Below are 22,317 nucleotides of genomic sequence, written 5' to 3'. Positions count from 1 at the left end.
AGCAGCAGTATGCCCAGCCCCAAACACAGCAGTTTGCACAGCACTGTCACCTCCCTCAGCTCACAGTCATCATGAGGTCAGCCAGGCAGGCATTAGTGACACATTTTACTGAAGAAAGCCCTGAAACTTGGAGAAGTTCAGTAACCTGACAGAAGTCACACTCCTAAAAGCAGTAAGAGCCAGGGTGGGAACCCAGGTTCTCAGGACTCAGGTCTCCTGACAGGACCCCCGCTCCCGACAGTGCCTCACAGGTTTGGGAAGGAAACCTAGCATTAGACCCAAAAGCGATGACTGCCCGCTGGGATTAGGAGCTGGAAGAAGGCACCTCGAGGGAAAAGGTAGCGTGGCACTGCAGGGGTAGGGTGGCGTCTCCTTGCCCTCTCCTTCGGCTGCCAGTGGCTGTGCTGCTGTGTAGCCCCGTTTCCTTACATGATGGCATCGGCCTCACCACGCTTCTACTCAGGCGGCGCTCGGGAAAAGGAATGCGTTTTCCTCACAGGCTGCTTTACAGGTGGAACATTCTACCCAGTTGGGACTAAGCACTAAGGGTTTTGGTTGTCTGGTTGTATCCCACCTTGTTTTTGAGAAGTCCTATGAATACCTGAAGATAGATACAGTAGCACAAAATTAAAAATTTTAAAAAGTAAACGAAGAAATTGGGACAAAAGGAAAGTGGGAATGGGAAAGAGAAGATGAAATAACAAATAAGATTGGCCATTCCCTGGGATATTATTTTACAAACTGGCATCATTCTAAGCAAAATTTCTGACTCCTCAAAACAATTTCAGGAAATTTTCTCATTATCCATAGTGGAATTTTTCATGCCTCCGAAATAGAACTCTCAATAGCTAAACAGTATGAGTATCTCTCACAAGTGTTGAATACTTAAGATTATTTTTCAGCTTTACTTATGAACATTTTGAGAAAATACTTGCGATACAAACAGTGGTTAATAAATGTCCTCTGTTTTTTGACTAAGAGTATCTTTAGTGTAATTGAAAATGAGGAAGCCAGCATAGTGACCTCCAAAGTAGGATGCAGACACCCTGGGGGGGGGTGCCCCCCTCACTCCATTGATGTACAAAGTAAATGTGAAAATTGCATTTACATTTATTTGAAAAATACCAGTTCTTTTTAATGTACATTTTAATGTATGTTTTATTGTGCATATAATGCAGTAATATAGTAGTACTTATATACAACTATTAAGTTATATACAAATACTACTATATTATGGGACCATATGCATGATGAAAAGGATTCTGCGCTTGTTTTTGCTTATGGGATGCAGAATCTGAAAAGTACAGATACCAGTGTCGTAACATATTGAGTTAATTATAAATTCATGGAAAGAAATATAAACTGGTGAATATACTTTTTGACTTAAGTCAGAAAATCTGAATGATAGCTAGACCTGGAGCAAATCACTTAGCCTTCAGTGTCTTCGTTCCTGTACCTTTACAGTGGGTGCAGCTGTTCTCTCTACTTAAACTGGGCGGCCATCAGTATTAACAGTCTGACTGGCCTGACTCGACCAGGGAGAAGGCACCTGGAGGGATGGCAAAGGCCTTGTACAGGGGAGAGAACATTAATCCTGTCCTCAGTGTCCTGCAGTCAGTGTTGTCACATTATGGTGACATTCCCCAAGCACTCAGCTCTTGAGGAAATGGGGGAGGGGAGCCTGGCAGAATCCTGCCCAGGCCCTTCAGCCATCAGGAGCTGTTCTCGCTGGACACGTGAGGTGTGCCTCTCCCATCCAAACCCAGCGTCCACCCAGCTGACGTTTCATTTTGTCTCGCATCCAGTGAGGAGGACAGGGGTGCACAAGTGAAAGGATTCCAAGTACTTTGGGAGAAAATAATCTACCACCCTAAACTTAGTGACACTGTTATTGCTCGTGACTGTGGAGTGCCTGCCTGTGTGAAGGTGACACGTAGCCATGCTATTTACACAGTAGTATCATTGCTGACCCAAGCTCTTCATTTGCCTTTTTTCTCATAACTAGTAACTGGCATTTGCATAGCACTTCACGGTTTATCTTGTTTGTTTCACACAGCCCTGTAATGAAGTTTGAAATGTTATTACATCTGTTTTACAGATGAGGAAACTGAGGCTCCAAAGTTTAAGTGATTTGCCTGAGGTCGTAGGAGATAGTAAATGGCAAAGCTGTAACTTCAGCCTAGATGCTGTCATTCCAAATCCACTTCCTTCCTGTGGTAACACTCGCTCACCTTAAACACATCTCGGATTCAATACCCCTGACTTTGTGAATATATTCTTTACTCGGTTCCATCTCTTTTCTACCTTATTTTTATGAGTTTTTTGTTTGTGTGTGTGTGTTTGTATTCCTTAGAGGTGTCGTGGAATATGATGCCGAAGGCTTTACAAAACTCACTCTGCTGCTGATGTGGAAAGATTTTTGTTTTCTTGTACACAGTGAGTATACTTTTGCTATTAGTATGTCAGCATACATTTGAAAATGTGCTAAACTACATGTAACAAGGAGTACGAGAACCTTGGCGTCCTGACTTTGTTTCTTTCACGTCAGTATATCTACTGCACGGTTTTAAAGAGCAAGCATCTGTAGACCAGTACTTCTCAACCAGGTGTATTTTCCCCTCAGGGGATGTTTGGCAATGTCTGGAGACATAATTGTCGTGATTTGGGGTCTGGGGGAGCAGGGGAGGTTGTTGTTGCAATTGGCGTTTCGTGGACAGAGGTCAGGGGTGTTGCTAGACATCCTACAACGAATAGGACAGCCCTCCCAACAGCAACAACAACAATCATAGCACGCAAAATGTCAACAGTGCTGAATTTAAGAAGCCCTACCCTAGACAGATGTCTGTTTGAAATTATCTTTTGAGTATCAGGTTTCAGAATGTTCAGGATTACTCAGAACACAGTTGCTTTGATCATTTGGTTATCGTCCTTATTAAGGGAAAAGTCTACAACTTTGGTAATATATATCTTAAGGTGAGATAATGTTTTCATATATTCCCAGCATCCCTTTTCAGTTTTATGCCACAAAGTACATGTATTTAAATGTTGTGTTACATGAATCAGTCAGTTAGTAAACTTTGGTCTGGCTTTCTCTTGATTAATAATGTAGAGTCTCGTTTGTTTATTTCTTTGTTATTTAAGAACCAGTGACCCATGGTGCCTGGTTCAAGTTGCAAGTTAACCAAGACCTTTATTCTTTAGTAATTTGGTATGCAAAATGCCCAGTCTTCAAGATAAAGGCAAAGAGTTCCAGCTCTCCCAGATTGAGTTACAGAAAAGCAGTCGGTTTGGGTTGACTTCCTCGGTAGCTAGAACTACCCTAGACCTCAATAAACTATTCCAGGAAGCAAAGCTCTGGCCTATTTAGCCAAGCCATCACATAGTGTAGATACTGACTTGAAATTTTTCTTCCCCAGCAGATTGACCTTCTTGGCTGTAATTTGCTTAGGCTAAAATAGTTGTTAGTTTGTCTTACCTGATTTCATACCAACAGATGGTGAAGAAACCCAAAAATATCCATAGTGGCAGAGGGAAGAAAGCCTCTGATTAAAACTACCATAATCCACATAGAGATAACTGAGAGTTGGCTCTACTTGTACGGAATTGTTTCGCCCTGCCTTTGAAGTGTTTCCCAAGGATAGCCGCCTTGTCACGCAGTGCTTTGTACGGAGCTCCGACTCTATAGCTAGTGTACATTGGGACCAACTTTTCAAATGCATCTGAAAAATGTAAGCATATTGCTTTGTATTAATAATGTGCACAGATAAACAGAGTTGGAGAGGTAACGATTTTAATCTTGGGTGTGCCTCCAACTAATCACATGACCTTGTTCAAATCACTAGCACAAGCTTCCCTCTACTTTAGTTTCCTCCTACGTACACTGGGGGTGTGCTTGTTAAACTATGTGGAGACACTGGCATATGAAGCTTAACCTATAATACAGGGCCAGGTGGAAGGAAGCCTCCCGGTCAAGGCCTCGTGGCAATCTCCTCTTTGCTCACCATCCTCTGTGGCCCTACAGGTACTTCCAGCCACCACTTTTGATTCTGACTGTATGTGCAACTGCTTTGGTTTTCTATTCTGAGTCAGGATTCCCTTGTGAGCTCTCACTTTCTGTTTGCCGTTGTACTTCACCCCACCATCTGATCCCAGTGATTCTGTGTCTAGCGTGTTAACCTGACCCCAGGCTCTCATCACGTCTTGGTTTGTCCTTCATGACCCTGGACAGTTGCCTGGGTGCCTCGTCTGCTATGATTCCCTCAGTCCAGCTCAGCAAGAGGCGTCTGCACCCTGCCTTGAATGCAGGGGGCAACAGTCAGAGGCCACCCAGAATGGCTGTGGGAGAGCGACACAGAGGAAAGGACACACAGAGACAGAGAGACAGTTGCGAACATTAAATTAGATGAAGGCTTCATCTAGTTTCTTTATCCCAAAGTGGCATGAAATGGCAACTCTTTCCTGAAACTTACTTTGGTCCCTAGCTATGGTTCTACTTTCAAAAAACTTGATATCATATTTTATCAGATGTAAGGGGGAAAAATGCCTTTTCTAGGCATTACTCATTCTGTGTTTTTCACACGCAGCTCAGTGGTAGCTAGCAAGATGGGAGAAAGAGAATTCACCTCTCGCTCCTGCCAGCTCTCTTATGAGGGCCACCAGTGTTATAACAATTCTTGTTCCTTTGGAAGATCTGTTCCCCATGGAATATTCTCTCCATGGTACCATGTGTCCAGTGTTTCTTACAGCTACTTCTCCGCTTTCCTATCTTTGCTTTTCCGAGTCATACATGCAAACTCGAGTCCCGAAGTCATATTTTCACTTAGTATTGATTACCTTCTTCAGAAACAGTACTCCAAGGCACTCATTAGAATAGCACCGGGGACCTGAGGATTCATTTAGTTTACTTTTACCAAAGTGGTTCCTCAGGCTGTGATTCCTTTCCTCCCAGGCCATTCACTTCTTGTCTCTTAGCGTCACTGCCCACGTTGGGCTCTTCTGGCAGATAAGACCTCATCTGTGGATCAGGGGACTTTGATGCTGTTTCCTGCTCCATCATTAACTCACAGCCTGTCTTTAAATAAATTATTTCTACCTTTTTGTTTCTTTCCTAAATCTAAATTCAGGACTTGCTACATCAGAGTGAAGCTTGGTTAGATCATGTATTTTATTCAGTCATGCAGTTAAGCATCTGACACTTACCTTCCTTTGGAAGCATCTGCTTGCTTGGTTACAATACCCAAGGGACTATGTGTTCCCTTTTTTCCCCATGAAGATTGGGATGTGAATATGAAGTGGCAGAGACTTAATGATACATTACAGTGGATTATTCTGAGATCTCAAGAACGTGAAAAAGGAAGAAGGAAGTGCCTAGAGATGGAGCCAGTCTTCTGTGGTTGGCTTCACTACTCCAGAGACCTGGCAGGACCCGATATTACACCCCTGCTCCCCACCCTCTCTGTTCTGCCCAGGCCCAGAAAGGGGGCTGTCAGGAGGGGGCAGGGCTGGCAATAATTCTGAGCATTCTGGATGCCAGAGAAAAGAGACCCTCCTTCTCTCTCGAGACAGATGGCTCTGACCTCAGACTGCCAGCATGTGCCGAAGCAAGAATGCCTTAGGGGGAATGTTGTACATATTCTGGGATCTCTCAGGAGACACTGCAACTTCCTGGCACCCTGGTGGCTCCAGGAGTGGGGACTGTGGCCACGATTGTGGCCATGGAGCCTTTTTATCTTGCTTTTCTTTACCCATTATCAATATATCGTAAGACTTGGAACCACCGCAGGATCGGGGACTTGCTGCCATCCAGAAACTGTTTTCAGGGAGGTTTTTTGGCCATCATCTAAGAATTATTTGTAGTGGCTACGTAGTAATTCTGTATTTGCCAAGTTGTTTTTACCTCTGGAGGTAGATGTTTTCTGTAAACCAGCAGCTTTTCAGAATGCTAGGTGATGAGACAACCAAATAGCAAAGCACAGAAGCCAGAACAAAAGCAACCGCTGGGTAAAACATGGGCTCTTTTCATGGGTCCCTGTCAGACGCACTGTACAAGAGGAGGAAGCTGCCTAAGGTAGCCGGTTGCTGCTTAGAAGGGGAAGGTATTGAGATCTGTGACTTCCAAGGCTAGTGAGAGTCTGTGACTGTATGAGAAGCGGTCTTCCCGTTACCTGTAAATTCTGGGTAAATGCCCCTTTGAGTCATCCAACCTGGATCACAGGCCATGTTTCCCCAGGAAAATACCTATTAGACTAAATCTAACCATTTTGGTTGTTCCATTTCATTTTTTTCTCTTCTCTGCCCCTAACCCAATTAATGTAACAGAGCTCTGAGTTTACTGAGAATCTACTGTGTGCTCAGTACTATGTGCTAGGTCCCAGGGGATATAAGAATATAACTCAGGCTTGACCTTAAGACACTTAGAGTGGCACAAGGTCTGGAAGACTATAGCCCGTGGGCCAAATCCCACCCTCAGTATGGCCCTCGAGATAAGGTGGTTTTTATGTTTTTAAAAGGTTATGAAGAATACGCAACAGAGATGGTAAAGCCTAAAATACTTATTCTTTGACCCTTTACAAAAAAGGCTTACCAACCCCGGGTCTAGTGGATGAGAAAAGAGATCAGATAAAGGTGAAGTGCAGTGGTCTGCATTTTTTAAAAATATTTTGTGAGCTTGCCTACTATTATATATGCAAGACACAAAGTGATATATGACAGACAGAACTTTATTACGAGTATGATATATGAGAGACAGACCCTCCCTAAATGAGTCTAAAGAGAGAGACAGACAATAAAGAAGTAAACTAACAAATATATAGACTTCAAGTGACAAATACCATAATGGAACAAAGCAGAAGGCTATGAAAGAGACTAAGGAGGGGAGTTATTGTTAGAATGGTCAGGGAAGACTGCTCGTAAGAGGTGACGTTTCAGCTGAGACCTTAATGAGTAGCTATTTAGAGAGTCCAGGGAGGCGATTCCAGGGAAAGAAGTCAGCTCTGTAAAGAGCAGCTAAAGGCAGCAAAGAGCTTCGCATGGGCCAGTGTGGCTAGAGTACCAGTGAGCAAGGAGAGACTCATATAAAATAAGGTTTGGGGCCTCGCAGGCCATGTATATCAGTTAGGATTAAGTAGTATGAACGTGTGAATGGTTTAAAGCAAGATAGAAGTTTATTTCTCACTCGTTTTATAGGTAGGCAGTTCAGGGCTGGAATGATAGATCCAAAGGTCGCATAGGACCCAGGTTCCTTCAAGCTTTTTACTCCGCTATTCCTTCAGTGTGGCCTTCTTGCTCACAATCCAAGAAAGCTGTTGGAGCTCCAGCCATCCCATTCACAAACTAAGTAACAGAGTAGAGACGAGATAGGTACAAACCTTCTCATTTCCTTCTCATGCATTGCTTACAATTACATCTCATTGTTCCAGAACTTAGATCACACGGCCTCAGCATGTGAGCTATGGCAGAGTGGGAAGTGTAGTTCTTTAGCCAGAGCAGTAAACGCCCAACTAAAAATCGAACTTTTTTGAGTGAGAAAGTGAGAATGACTATTTAATAAGCAGCTACTAATCTCTTCAAATCAAGGCAAGGAGTTTGGATTTTATCTAGGTTAAGGTCCCATCAGGAAACAAATGACATCACACAGGTAACAAGGGAGAATTCAGTGGAAGGACTGTGTTCTAAGGTGTGGACAGGTTTAAAGAAAACCAAAAGGGATGGTTAGCATCAGGGAGTCATTACCTTCTTTCTCTAGGCCTGCGTGGGCAACAGGAGAGCATGGTTACCAGAAGCTGGAAAGAGCTATAGCTGTAGCTGTAGGAGAAGGTTTCCTGGCAGGAGCTAGGGAGGGCCTTTGGTGGAGGAATGTAGCTACTGCTAGCCTGCAGCTATGCAGGAGGAGCTCGTCTCCTTTCAGTTCTGTTGGTTTTGTTGTTAGGTACATATACATTTATAATTGTTACATCTTCCTGATGGATTGACCTTCTTATCATTATGGAATGTCCCTCTATCTCCAGTAATACTACTTCTCTTAAAGTCTATTTCATCTGGTGTTAATGTACCCATCACAGTTCTCTTATGTTTATTGTTTGTTTGGTATATCATTTTCCATCTTGCTGCTTTCAGACTTTGTTGTTGTTTTTGGTGGGGTTTTTTCATTTTTGTTTTTGGGGTTTTTTGTTTGTTTGTTTGTTTTGAGGTTTAGGGTTTTTATTTGGTCTTTAAAAAGTGTGTCTCTTGTAGACAGCATATGATTGGTTTTTGCTTTTATAGCCATTGTAATAATCTCCTATTTTATGAGATAGTTTAATCCATTGACATTTAATGTAATTATTGGTATAATTGGATTTGGGTCTGCCATTTTGATATTTATTTTCTGTTTGTCTCATTCCTTTTTTGTTCCTCTTTTACTGCCTTTTGTGTCACAAATGTTTTTAATGTACTATTTTAATTCCTCTGTTGATATTTTTAACTACTTTTTTGTTATTATCTTAGTGGTTTGTTCTAGAAATTGCAATATGCATCTTTAACACAATCTACTTCAGAATAATAGTGACTTAATTCTGGTAAAATATAACAACTTTTCTCCTTTTCTTTCCCCTTCTTTGTGCTATTATTGTCATATATATTACTTCCACATATGTTATAATGCATTTGCTATTATTGCTACAAACAATCTTATATTTTCAAAATAAATTAAAAGCATAAAAGAAAAATATTCTCTTTGTGTTTTGCTCTGTCCATTATTTCCAGTGTGTCTGTACAGGTCTTTGGTTGCTCTGTTCCTCCATTTCATAGTTGTTATAGTGGATGCAGAGGGCTATGGCAGGGTTGATTTGGTCTACTGGATGATGAGTTTCTTACTCTGATTTTTTTCTTCATTTTAAATAATTAAAATTCACACAGATTTCTTAATAGTCTTCTTTTAGTATTTGTCTTTATCTCTTTGTTCATTCATTCATTCGTTTTAAGCTTACGTTAAGTCCAGAAAACAGTTATTTTTCATGAGAGCTCGGTTTCTGGTAAGACTTTATTTTTCTAGGCTAGAGGAAATTGACAACTGCAGACTAATTTTGCTAGTCATTTAAATAATTCTTGCCTCATAGGCCTGTAATCAAGACCAATTAAGTTAGAAATTGGGACAGCTTTTGAAATTTTAAGTGAAAATCAGAGGCTTCTTTCTGTTTGTTGCTGCAAGTGCGCCTTCTAAGCTCTGAGTTTTGTCAGGCTATGTGATCACTAGTATAACCACAGACCTTGTTGGCCTCCATGTAGCGCTGCCATTTACCCTCCAAGGCAAAGCTGTCACAGTAGCTGCCGCTGGGTTCCTGAGCACAGTGGTGTGGATGCATCTCCTTGCCACAGTAACAACGACCCGTAAGATATTTAGCAGCAACAAACGAGGTAGCTACGAAGTAATTCAGTTAAACTAAAACTGTGATGTTTCTCAAAACTTGCTTACTTTGGGGATACAAATCACATTTTTATATCAATAGATTTGAAGCAGAAGTCAGAATTGGTAAAGTCATTAAAATTAGGAACCGTAATGTTATATGTTAGAATTCATTTCAAACCAAGTCTATAAAAAGTAATACTATTTTAGAATTAATATGTTTACTTCAGGTCAGGCACATACAAAGATCTGTAGTTTAATTTTGTTATTTCTAGTAGTAATAAAAGCAGCAGGAACTAAAATTGATTATGAACAAAACGTGAAAAACCAATCAGTTCTCTGTGTGGTTCAAAATGATAAAAGAATATGTAAAAATATAAAATCTACATTCTACATGCCTTTTTGCTTTGGTCATGAGAACTATTGAGCCCTTTAGCTACCTTAAACATCTTGGTTAATTTTTATCCTGGACTTCCTTGGACGTGGTGTTCATCCTTTGATCTCACACACACACACACACACACACACACACACACACACACACACACACAGTCACACCCTTCTCACAGTTTACAGCTCACATAGCTCCAGCCCTTCAGCAGCTACTGTCACTGTTGGGTTGAAACTTGGGTTTTGTCTTTACAGTCTACATCCAGAAAGTCTTTTTTGGTCATTTCTGACACTGATTTGAGAATTTATTTCATTAATCTTCATTGGGAATATTGTCTTCATTCTGACACCCTGGATTTACGTGGCACAAGACGTTCTTCCAGGAGATTGTAGATCAGATGCACGTTACCATCCGATGATCCCCCCCCCCCATGCTTTCTGTATGATTCTTTTCAGCTGTAATTACTGGGTTAAAGTAATTGCTAAAGTGAGTTTATCTGATCAAAGAAAGGTCATGAAAACTCAGTGATTTTAACTTAAAAGCTTATGCAGCTGCTCTGAAATTAATAAATTATAACCCAAGAAGGCATCTAATTCAATGAAAGAAAGTAACTTTATAATATTGATCTAGTTCAGTATAACCTTTTCTTAGAATTAATTTTGAGGTATTAGTGACATTGGTGAAACATAGGCATAATTTTGGTGTAAAACTTTTGCTGTTGTTGAAGATAATAGAGTAATAACAGCTAACAGGTGCTGAGTGTATACCACGCTCCAGACACTGTGCTCAGTACTTTGCGTATATATTTGTGTTCTTTAATCCTCCAAACATCCTTCTTAGGGTAATTCCTAGGAGTTCCCCCATTTAACAAACAACAAAAGTGTGGCTCAGAGAGAGAGAGTATATTGACTGTGACAGAGTGAGGATTTCAGTCCCGGAACTGATTCCAGAGCCCACGTGCTCAACTGCACTACTGTGCCACTTCAGATTGTATTGGGCAGGATCCCCCAGTGTGTGATCCCTGTTGAAAGTCTTGGGAGCTTCCCAGAGAACCCATAAGCCGCAGGAGCAAACGTAGCAGGTCATGGTCCAGCCATGCGCTTGGAGCTATGTGTTCACTGGCTCATCTCTCAGGAACATGAGTGGACATCTCACCAAAGACGTTACTGATGTGAAGGTGGTGAGGCACAAAGCTGGTGTCACTCAGCAGTGGTGACAGTTTGTCCAGCTCTAATCCCCTACCAAGTGGCACAAATATACTGGCATGAGTAGGGTTTCACTCTGTGGCCATAGAAAGAGCAAAACTGAGTGGCTTTAATTAAAGAATTAACCAGCTACTCATTATCAGAAACTGTATTTAACCTGTTTAGACATAGCGAATGTAGTCAATTATAATGGTTCATTATACAAAGTGCGTGCAAACCTACAAAGGCAAATACTACCTGAGCCAAATAGGCGATGTAGACGTCCGTAGGAGAAGCCCAGGTTCTCAGACAAGAGGCAGTGGTAGGTCGGAACTGTGGTAAACTGCATCTCCTTCACATGGTTTTGATTTAAGAAAAGAAAAGTACAATCCAGACATCTGTGTGGGCTGGATCTAGCCTGATGGCGTACGAATCTTTTTAAAAAAAACACTTTTTATTATAAAACTTTCAAACAAAAGTAGAAAAATATAATGAATCCCCATGCCCATCATCCACATTGCAGTTTTATCTACCTTGTTTCATTGGTCCCGCCCTCCTTTTTAATTTTTAAAAACTATTTTCTGGAATATTTTGAAGCAAATGTGAAATATGATTTTACCTCTAAATACCCCAGTGTGTTTCTCTCACAAATAAGGATTTTTAAAAAAAAAAGGATGTATTCAAAATAACATTATTACATCTATTTCTTCAATTAATCATCTAACTCCCAATATTTGTTCAAATTTCCCTGTTTGTCTCAAAAAATGTTTTATTTTACAGTTGGTTTGTTCAAATCAATATCCAAACAAGTCAGGACCCATGAATCTTGAAAAATCTTTTTTTAGAAGAGAAGAGATGTGGACCCAAATAATGGATATCGCCACTCATCTTCTTCCCGTAATTTAATTGAGAAATTATGGATTGAAATTTTTTCAAAAAATGAGCTCAGTAGGACAGGAGGGCTGTAAGAATGTTTCAGGCAGAGAGCCCAGCATAAACAAAGGCCCTGAGGGAAGCACTAGCATGTTTGTGAGGAACAGTAAGTGGTTTAGGATTTCTCAAATATCTAGTGGATCCTGGGATGAGAGATCGAGCTAAAGAGGCAGTCGGAGCCCAGAACTCAGACAGCACTATATACTAGGCTGACGAATACGGACTTTATCCTGAGGATAGCAGGGAGCTCAGTACACACATGGCATGTCCTTGCTTTTTCAAAAAGAGGCTATTTGGTGTTATGTAGAAGACATTTTGGAATTGGAAGCAGGAAACCTAAAAGATAGGCGAAAGATAATTAGACCTGAACTAGAACAGCCGTAATAGGGATGGAGGGGAAGAAAATGTTTCAAGAAATATTCCGGAAGTAAAAGTGGCAGAACTTAGTGGTTGATTCCAAGAAGGTGGAGGACTGAGAAGAATTGAGGATGACTCCCAGGTTTCTTCCTCAGGCATCTAGGTAGCCGACGATGCCATCATTTGAAACAGGGAAATGTGGAAATGCTGAGCCCAGCTTAGGATGTGTTGACTTTTATGAGCCACTGGATATCCAGGTGAAGAATGAAGGAGTGAACATTCACGTAGAACTGTGTGGTGGAGGCTCTCACCAGCTTAACCAGGAGTTCATTCCAACCTCGAAATCCCCGGTCATCCCCAGTTTGGGTGATTCAGAACTATTTGGCCTGACTGAGCCCTTAACAAAAGGATTCAGTTATACTTCCCAATGGATGGGATCTGGTTTGGAACTTGAAACCTTGTTGATAACTTTTCCTCTCATAGAGGTGGTTCAAATTCATGAGATGGCCTGGCCTAGGGTGTATTGAAAGAGGCTTTTCGGAGTGACTTCTGGACTGAGAATGACTGTTTGCTAAAATTAAACCCTTGTCTTCAGGCAGCTGAGGGCGAAGGGAATAGCAAAACCCAATTCATCTCATAAAAGGACAAAGACTATATGATTCCACTTATATGATGTGCCTGGAGTAGTCAGATTCATAGATACAATAGAATAGAGGTCACCAGGGGCTGGGGAGACTGAACGGGGAGTTGTTACTTCATAAGTACAAAGTTTCAGTTTGGGATGCAGAGAAAAGGAGATGGATGGTGGTGATGTTTGCTCAACAAAGTGAGTATATTTAATGTCACCGAACTGTACCCTTAAAATGGTTATATGTTATGTATATTTTACCACAACTTGAAAAATGAACAAATTGAAAAACAATTATTAGTAGGCCTTCATTTTATTGGCAACCTTTCTTTAGTCTCAGGCAACCTGGTATTTTTTCTCTAATCCGTCTTCAGAGGTTACTGAGATGATAACAAGTGACCTCTAGTGATAGGTCATCATCATCATCATCTCGCCTTTATTTTATATAAATAATGTCATTTACTGAGTGCTCACTATGTGCTAAGTACTTTGCATTCGTAATTTCATATAATTCTCGCAGCAGTGCTACCAGCTGGCTATTTATCCCCCCACTTTGCAGTAGAGGAAGCGGGAACACCTAACGATAACGTGCCAGAAGTCCCGTAGCTAGTAGTAGTTGAAGAAACAGCATTTGAACTAAGACCGTTTGATTCCAGAACTCTTATTCTCAACAGTTCACTACAGCTTCCCAGTCCATGTACCGGGGGATACCACTGGGGGGATAGTCTACAGATAGGCTACTGATTGCTTCAGTCCCTGGGGGCACTGGACCCCATGGTCAGCGACTTCCGCCAGCCTCACACATTTTTCCCAGTGTGCCATAAAATTAAACCATTTTTCTGAGTACATACCGTGATTTGAAAGAGGTTGGAGAGCACAATCCAACACTGTATTGCCTCTTCGATGACAATTAGAAGACCCTAGATATGTATGTGGTCAAGAGAATCCCAACCCCAGTATACGTGATTTGTCAGAATCCTCATTCCTAGTTCCTTTCTGCAACTGAGGTCCTATAGGATTCTCCAGTGTTACTTCTGATGCTTCCAACTGTGAATCTGTGTCTTTGTACTGTGAATCTTTTGAACTGTCCCCTGTGTTGAAAAGGTGGATTAAGGATTCCCTGTCTCCAGGGAAACCATAGTACCAGCCATTGAGCAGCAAACTTTGCATACAGGTGAGCCTAGTAAAGATGATTGTGAAAAGGACTCTCTCAGTGTGACTGAGGACAGGGAACTAGCGGTTACATTCACATTTTAAATGCCAGCCACCCAGCAATCTCTGACCTAACCCGTTGTCTCCACTCCGTTTCCCAATAAAGATACAAATTGAGTTCCATGCATTTTTTCAGTTAGTCTCTCAGGGTAGATATGGAGTCTTATTTAGCTTTCTAGGCCTAAACATTTGTAGGGATGGGGTTTGCCTATTTATGTACTCCCAGGTGACAGCTAAATTTAGCTCCATGAACATTTAAGCATATTCTTTGTGCCAGGCACCATACTGAATACTGAAGATATAGTGCTGAATAGGACATGTTCCTTTTCCAAAGGAACTCACAGTTTAATATACTCAGATTCCCTGAGGCTTTTGCCAATGAAAGTTGTCCTTTTTTTAAAATCTCTCTGCTATGGTAATATTTCTTATTTTTCATATGGCTGTAGCTTAAAAACCTCATTTGTATTGTAAACTGTCTCCTGTGTCAGACAAATTAAAAGAATTTGCAAAGTTTATCCTTGAGCTCTTGTTTGATTGAGACCTCAGAAATGAATTGTGGTCTCAGCAAAGCATCTCCAAATGACACAGCTTTTGTTTTATGTTGAAAGAATGGAGTGGGCCAAAACCCTTAGTTCAAACTGTACCACCACAGTCAGTCAATGAGAAGGTAGGACGCATTTTGATGGGACAGTGTTTGAACACTGTGTTCAGGAGAAGACAAAAACATGTGCAGCTGGCCTCTAACCCAGAGGACACAAGACTTCAAAAAACCCATTCTTCTGGGAGGCGAGCAGCCCAAGACTGCAGTCTCAGTGGGCTCCACAGACGGTAAACAGAAAGAGACTGTACACTCTGATGTTCAAAGACAGTTTACTCCAACGTCGTGCATTGTTTCCACTGTTCCAGAAATCATGGGGGCTACAGAAAACCAACACAATCAGGACGGCTTCTTGATTTCAGCTTTTCAAATTTGATTTCTTTTAACAACTAGAAAGTCCTTTGAAACAACCCAGAGTTAACTTTGTACCCTAAGAGCATCAACTAGTGGTTACAGGACAGAGTGGGAGTGAAGACCTCAGCTTCTGGTTCTGATCCCGTTTTGTCCTGTCAAGTGAGTTAGGTCAGCTTCAGTTTCCCCATATAAAGTAACGATGTAATTAAATCAATTAATGTTCTTAAAGTAAGCTAAGGGACAGAAAATTGAAAAGCAGGGGTAGCTGTTGTAGCGATTCCCGCTCCATGACTCCTGGGTATTTCCAATTTGGAGGGAACAGGAAGGAGCTAGGGCCTGGCCAAAATCCTCTGGCATGTCCAGGCTTGTTCTTCCCGCGTGGGTGCACACACGTGCACGTGCATGTGCACACACCTTGGTGATAACACTCAGCTAACTGCATACTCCTGGAACTCAGGCTTTGAGAAAAACAAAGTAACTTTCCCTCCCACACATATACAAAGTATATATTTCTATAGGGACCCTCCCTAAGAAGGTTCCTTTAATAATTTTTTTTATTTTGTTTGAATAGGCAATATATTCATCTAATTAAAAAATATATATACACTATAAAAAGTCTCACCCACAGCTGTGCTTAATCCACCCTGTTCCTCTTGTTGTTTTTATTTGTTTTTTAAAATTCTGCCTAGCAGTTTCTTTACATGACTAAATTTAATACAAGTATATAGTTTTAATTGTCTTCTTTCTTACATGAAGAGTGGCATATTATACACCCTATCAGTATCTGGAACTTGTATTTTTGATGTCTTGTTACCATGGACGTGTAATTCCTAACCTCCCCTCAGCCTTAGTTACTGAGTTGATGCAAAGGCTCAGAACCTGCAACTTTCTGGCTCTTATAAATTTAGGTGGGATTTATATTATGCTTCTGTCATTCCCAAGTTGTTACTAAAAATGCCTCTTCAATATCCAGTATAAGACTTTCCAGGATTTCAAAGTACTTTCCCATTTATCATCTCATTTAATTTGAGTCTCCTAAACTCCCACGAAGTTGGAAGTGCAGAGATTGTCCTTGTTTTTAAGGTGAGGAAATCAAGGGTAAAGGGTCACACGTCTGGGCCTAAGGACTGTCCTCTGTACCTAACGCCACATTACTCTTCTGTTTTCAAAAACAGGGAGAAACTGCCTTCCATAGTTTTGTTAATACTTCTCCATATTTACCAGACAGTGTTTCAAGGTTTTGAAAAACTTCATTTTGAGATCATTGTATACTCACATGTAAGTGTAAGGAACAATACCGTTTTCTCCGGTGGTGACATCTTGAACTACTGTAGCCCAGTGCCATCAACCAGGATACTGACCTGACACAATCAAGATGGAGAACACCTCCCTCACTGCAAGGATCCCTGGTGCCATTTTATGGCCACATGTCACGCCTCCCTTACCCTCCCCCTCTTATTTGAAATAGAGGTTGTATCTTATTTGAAATAGAGGTTGTATTAGTCAGGAAAGTCTAACAGCTGTAACGAGCAATCCCGATCTCTGTGCCTAACACATGGAAGATTTGTTTTTTGTGATATCAGTTCTGTGGTGGTCCTTAGGGGCTTGGAGGGAGGTGCTGCTTCACGCAGCATTCTAGGAACTGACTGCTTCCGTCGAGTAGACTCCATCGTCCCATGTGGCATTCTCCAGGCATCTTCTGCCTGAGGCCAGCAGTTCATGGGTTGTAAGGCACAAATCTAGAAGTGGCATTTATCCCTCCCATTCATAGTCCATTGGCCAGAATTCAGCCATTTGGCTCCACCTCCTTGTAGGAAGGCTGAGAAATTTGTTTGGCTTATGCCCAAGAGGAAAAATGTTTGAGAAGCACATATACAAGACTAGTCATGGTAGCATTGTTAGTGGTGGTAAAAACTAGAAAAAACCCAAATGGTTACTGATGGGGGAATGGATAAGTAAATAGTGTCAGACTCATCCCCTGGGATATTATATAGTTGTGAAAAGGATAAAACGGTATCTGCACACAATACAAATGAAATCTTAAAAACCTCATGACTGAAAAAGGCAAGTCACAGGAGATGTACAGTATGATAGAAGTTTTATATAAAAAAAACTCAAAACAAGCGGAACAAGGCAATATATTATTTAGGGATACAGAAATAGGCATGAAAACCATGGTAGAAAAGGAAGGAGTGATACGCTGAGGACAGTGGGGAGAGAGGCGGGAAGATGAGCTAGAGAGAAGGAGCACACAGATGACTTCATGTCTGTTCTGAGAGGGGGTGTCAGTTCGCACATGTTCTGTTCACTATGTTGCAAAATGTGTGTGTTACAATATTCTTTGATATGGGTCAAATATCGCATAGTAATTTTTAAAAGAATGAACTAGAGCACTATAATTAGTAACAGTAAAAATAAATCTTTATTACTTATAAGAATGTGACAAGGAACAGACCCATCACTTGAAAAGGTGACTCATACTAATTAGCGTTACTAATGCTGTGAAAGTGACCCACTTTGGGGCTGGGTCCACCTAAGATCCCAGATGTTGCTGGCCAGCCCCAGTGCCCTGGTCAGCATCCTATCTGGTTCTCCTGCAGTTTTCCTAAATTTCCTCTGCATTTTCCATTAAATCAGTGAATCGTCATCTTCGTATTCTTAATGTGTTACGTGACCTGATGTCTGCTGGGGAGATTACTCCCAACAGAGAAATCCTGCAAAGTTACATTGTGATTTTTCCCAATGAGAAGCAAGTTTTATGTATCTAAATTTACTAAATACTGTCCCTGTAAAAGTATCTCATACCTAGAAAGATGCACCCTCATCCAACACTGCAGCAAACAAAAGCCGAGGCCGGTATCAAACGGGAGCAATTGCTATGCAGTTAATCACCACAGGTACATGCCCAACTTCCAGGGCATCCAGATTACTTCATAAACAAGACAGATCTTCTTTATCGTAAAGGGAAAGACCTAAAGGAAGCCCCACGGTAACAGTTGCCAGCCGGGATCCATCCCTTATCTGGCTGCTGGCAAACTGTCTGTAAATAATCAATCCAGAACCGTCCTGCGGGCTGTCGTTTTCTCCTTCCCTCTGCCTTCCCCCTTTTCTTCATTCGGAGTCTCAGCCTTTGCAGCCTCCACCCTCTGGAGGGTATTCTGTGCTGTCTGCACACGGAATGAGTCAGCATATGGATACATCCCTGCATTTCCAGGAAAATGGACTGAGGTTATCACAAAACCTGATCTGGCCAACCATTGATAAAAATCGAGGCATTTTATACACCCAGTGAGCTAGCTTAGCAGCTGAGCTCTGGAACAGGCAGTCCCGCTCCTTTGGGAAATACCTGGCTGGGGAGTGACTTGGGTCTCCTGGGTAGAGTGTTCACTCCTCAGCAAACCTTTGTAAAAAGGAAACAGACTCCGTCAAACTGGATGGTGAGGAGATAAAGGCAGCCACTCCTGTTCGAATGTTTGTCATTTTGGTGGGCATTTTGTTTAACAGGATTTCTACCTTATCTGTCTTCTTTAAGATTTATAGGTCCAGAGCCCATAAAAGGGAGGCCATAGATGTGAACATGGGCTGTGAAAAGATTAGAAACAAACCCAGGCTATTCGCTAAGAATAATCTTGAGATATTTTGGATTTTGTTCTTGTTGTCTTATCATGACGATCACATCAGAGCCTCCAACAGTACTTGATTAATAGTACTTAGCAGTACTTGGCTCACTATGCGTATTACGAAAATAGTGGAAGGAATGTCGTCTGGGCGTCATTTATGGCACGTGTGCTATTTTCCTTACTCTGCCCTGTAAAGAGGGTTAGGTCCACTATTATCATTCAATTAAAAATTATGTATTGAACCCCTGTTCTGCTCCGGGCACTATGTCAGATACGCGAATAAGATATGGTACTTCACTCATGGAACTTAAAATTAGAAAATCATCAGTATATCCTACTATTCCAGAAAATAATATTAAAATTGTCCCTAAAGAAAGGACCACATCTACAGACAAGCTCTCTTGAGTGCTGGTCTGGCACCTGCAGCCCCATTTAGTGGCCTCCATGCTGTGGAGAGGGCTTTGGCCACTGCTGCTATTGGTCATGTATTTGATTATACCTCAGCCGGGTGCCCCCTTCGTCTTCTCACTCCTGAACCAAGAGTCAACCCAGGTGACATGACTGTTGCTTCAATCTGTTGATATCTCCTGCTGTTCCCATGAAAGAGAAGGTGTCTCGGCCCTCAGGCCCTCAAGCCAAATCACACTAATAATTGTCACTTTTGGAACACTTACTATGAAACAGTAACTGTGCTAGATACTCTCTGTGCGTTGTCTCATGTAATCCTTACAATAATCCTGCAAAATAAAAAATCACAATTGCTGTTCTACAAATGGAAAGATAGAAGCAGAGAGGTTTAGTAACTTGTCTGAGAACCCACAGGTGGTAAAGACACAATTTTAATCAGGTCCCAAACGTGCAAATTCAAATTCTGAGCCCTTCCTGCCCTGCCTTGTTTTATCTTACACAACGAGGTAATGCTGTTACTTCTTGATTCTTATAGTGATATGGTCTTGCCCTGTTTCCTTGGGATTCAGGAGTCAGTTATGCAGGGGTTGCATGAACACCAAATTGACATACACAGATTATGTTCCAGAACTTTGGACACAAAAAAGGATGGACAGCATCTTACTTGGTTTTCTCGGCTTAGAAGATGACGGTCCATGAACACACAGCCAGATCTCTGGCATTTTTAACTTGTCTGCCAGGATTTGAGAAAAAAGGCGCAGCTGCTTCCAATGTGTGGAATTCTTCAGAAGAACACAGATCCAGGCTCTTCGAGTCTTCACCCAGCATCCAAATAGAGGAGGTTTTTGTAAATGCAAGGGGGTTGGGTGTGTTTGATTTGGTTGGGCCTCGAGCTGGATCAGAGCCACCACCTGCCACCGGGCCCACTTCCGGCAGCATCAGGGAAGTTATTCCTTCAAGGTCTTGCCCGCCCAGGCAGTGAACCAACTTGACCTCTTCTGCTCATGACACGGGCCCTCATGGAGATGGGCTTCCAACTGCAGTGACGTGACTCAGTCACAGTCTTCAGATAGTTCCTGGTTTCCTTTTTCAAAGAAAAAAATTTTGAGAGATCAATCTGTCAGCACATTGTGAGGGAAACAAGTCTGTTAAATATCCATGCGCCTGTTTTTCCAGCTTTATTGAGCTATAATTGACAAAAAGTCTATATATTTTAGGGCTACAACATGATGTTTTGATAATACGTATGCACTGAAATGATGACAGTCGAGCTAATGAACATTTCCGTCGCCTCACATAGTTACCATTGTGTGCGTGTGTGCGCACCCATGTGTGTGTGTGTGCATGTGTGTGTGGTATGTGTGTTGAGAACACTTAGGATCTACCCTCTTAACAAATTCAGGTGTACAGTGCAGTATTGTTGACTGTAGGTGCCATGCTGCACGTTAGATTTCCAGAATTTACTAATCTGGCATAACTGAAACTTTGTGCCCTTTGACTTAATGTCTTCCTGTTTCCCCCAGCCCCTGGTAACCACCGTTCTCCTCTCTGCCTCTATGAATTTGACTGTTTTAGGTTCCACATATTAGTGAGATCACGCAGTGTTTGTCTTTCTATGTCTTGCTTATTTCATTTAGCAAAATGTCCTCCATTTTCATTCATTTTGTAGGAAATGGCAGGATTTCCTTCTATTTAATGGCTGAATAATATTCGTGTGTGTGTGTGTGTCACATTTCCTTGATTCATCCATCCATTGATAGACATTTAGATTGTTTCCATATCTTGGCTATTGTGAATAGTGCTACAATGAGTATGGAAGTGCAGCTATCTCTTCAAGATGCTGATTTCATTTCCTTCTGATATATATCTAGCAGTCGGATTGCTAGATATGTTTTTAATATTTTTGAGAAAACTTCATACTGTTTTCCATAGTAGCTGTGCCAGTTTCCATTCCCACTAACAGTGAGTGCCCAAGGGTTCCCTTTTCTCCACATCCTTGCCAGCACTTGTTATATGTTGTCTTTTGATGACAGTCATCCTAACTGGTATGAGGTCATATCTCACTGTAGATTCGATTTGCATTTCCCTTGTGATTAATGATGTTGAACTTCTTTTCACGTACCTGTTGGCCATTTGTATATCTTCTTTGGAGAAATGTTTATTTAGGTCCTTGGCTGGTTTTTAATTGGATTATTTGGTTTTGGACTACTGAGTTATGTGAGTCCCTTACATATTTTGGATATGTAACCCCTTATCAGATAACATGATTTGCAAATATTTTCTCCCATTTCCTAAGTTGTCTTTTCACTCTGTTGATTGCTTCCTTTGCTATGTAGTCGCTTTTTAGTTTGATACAGTCACGCTTGCCTATTTTTGCCTTTGTTACCTGTGTTTTTGGTGTCATATCCAAAAAAGTTATTGCCTAGACCATTGTCAAGAAGCTTTTTTCCTGTTTTCTTCTAGTAGCTTAATAGTTTCAGGACTTACATTCAAGTCTTTAACCCATTTTGAGTTGAATTTTGAATATGGTGTCAAGTAGGGGTCCAGTTTTATTCTTTTGTACTTGGATACCCAGTTTTCGTAGCAGCATTTGTTGGAGAAACAGTCCTCATCCCATCGCATGTCCTTGGTAACCTTGTCAACGATCAGTTGGCCATAAATGTATAGATTTATTTCTGGGCTCTGTTTTCTGTTTCATCATCTATATGTCTGTTCTTGTGCCAGCACTGCACTGATTAGATTCCTGTAGCTTTGTGACGTATTTGAAATCAGGAAATGTGATACCTCCAGCTTTGTTCTTCATGCTCAGGGTTGCTTTGGCTATTCAGCATCTTTTGTGGTTCCGTATGAATTTTTGGATTTTTTTTTTTAATGTCTGTATGGAAGGCCCTTGGAATTTTGCTAGGAATTGCACTGAATCTGTAGATCACCTCTGGCAGTATGGTAAATGTGTCCTTTACAGCAAGTATTCCATTGATACATAGAAACTGAGACAATCCGTGGTATTGGAATGGATTTTAGATAAATACAGAAAGCACTTATCACCCCAAATCTATCCCTTATGAAGCCGTTATTAGTAAAAAGGAAAAGAGCCACCCATGCAGGTTAACTATATGATGTAATATGGGAATACTGCCTATCCATTTGAAAATGGCAGGTTTAAAGTGGGTTTTCAGGTTTCATAAATGTGTGCCCGAGCTTGGTAATTACCCTTAGCTTATAACATGTATGCTAATCACTCATCTAGTTC

General features: G+C 41.3%; 1 protein-coding gene across 1 annotated transcript in view; it reads left to right on the top strand.

Moving 5' to 3' along the window:
• BABAM2 (BRISC and BRCA1 A complex member 2) overlaps positions 1-22,317 on the top strand; it is a 367,671-nt gene that overhangs the window by 294,768 nt on the left and 50,586 nt on the right. Inside the window, exon 10 of the mRNA XM_019735370.3 lies at positions 2,354-2,436. Coding sequence (XP_019590929.1) covers positions 2,354-2,436 — 83 coding nt within the window. The remainder of the gene's footprint in view (positions 1-2,353; positions 2,437-22,317) is intronic.

Source organism: Rhinolophus sinicus, chromosome 2 (assembly GCF_057876585.1).
Source record: "Rhinolophus sinicus isolate RSI-liver-muscle chromosome 2, RSI-T2T, whole genome shotgun sequence".
NCBI lineage: Eukaryota > Metazoa > Chordata > Mammalia > Chiroptera > Rhinolophidae > Rhinolophus > Rhinolophus sinicus.
The sequence above is the reverse complement of the archived record's forward strand: the minus strand, read 5'-3'. Positions and strand labels throughout refer to the sequence as shown.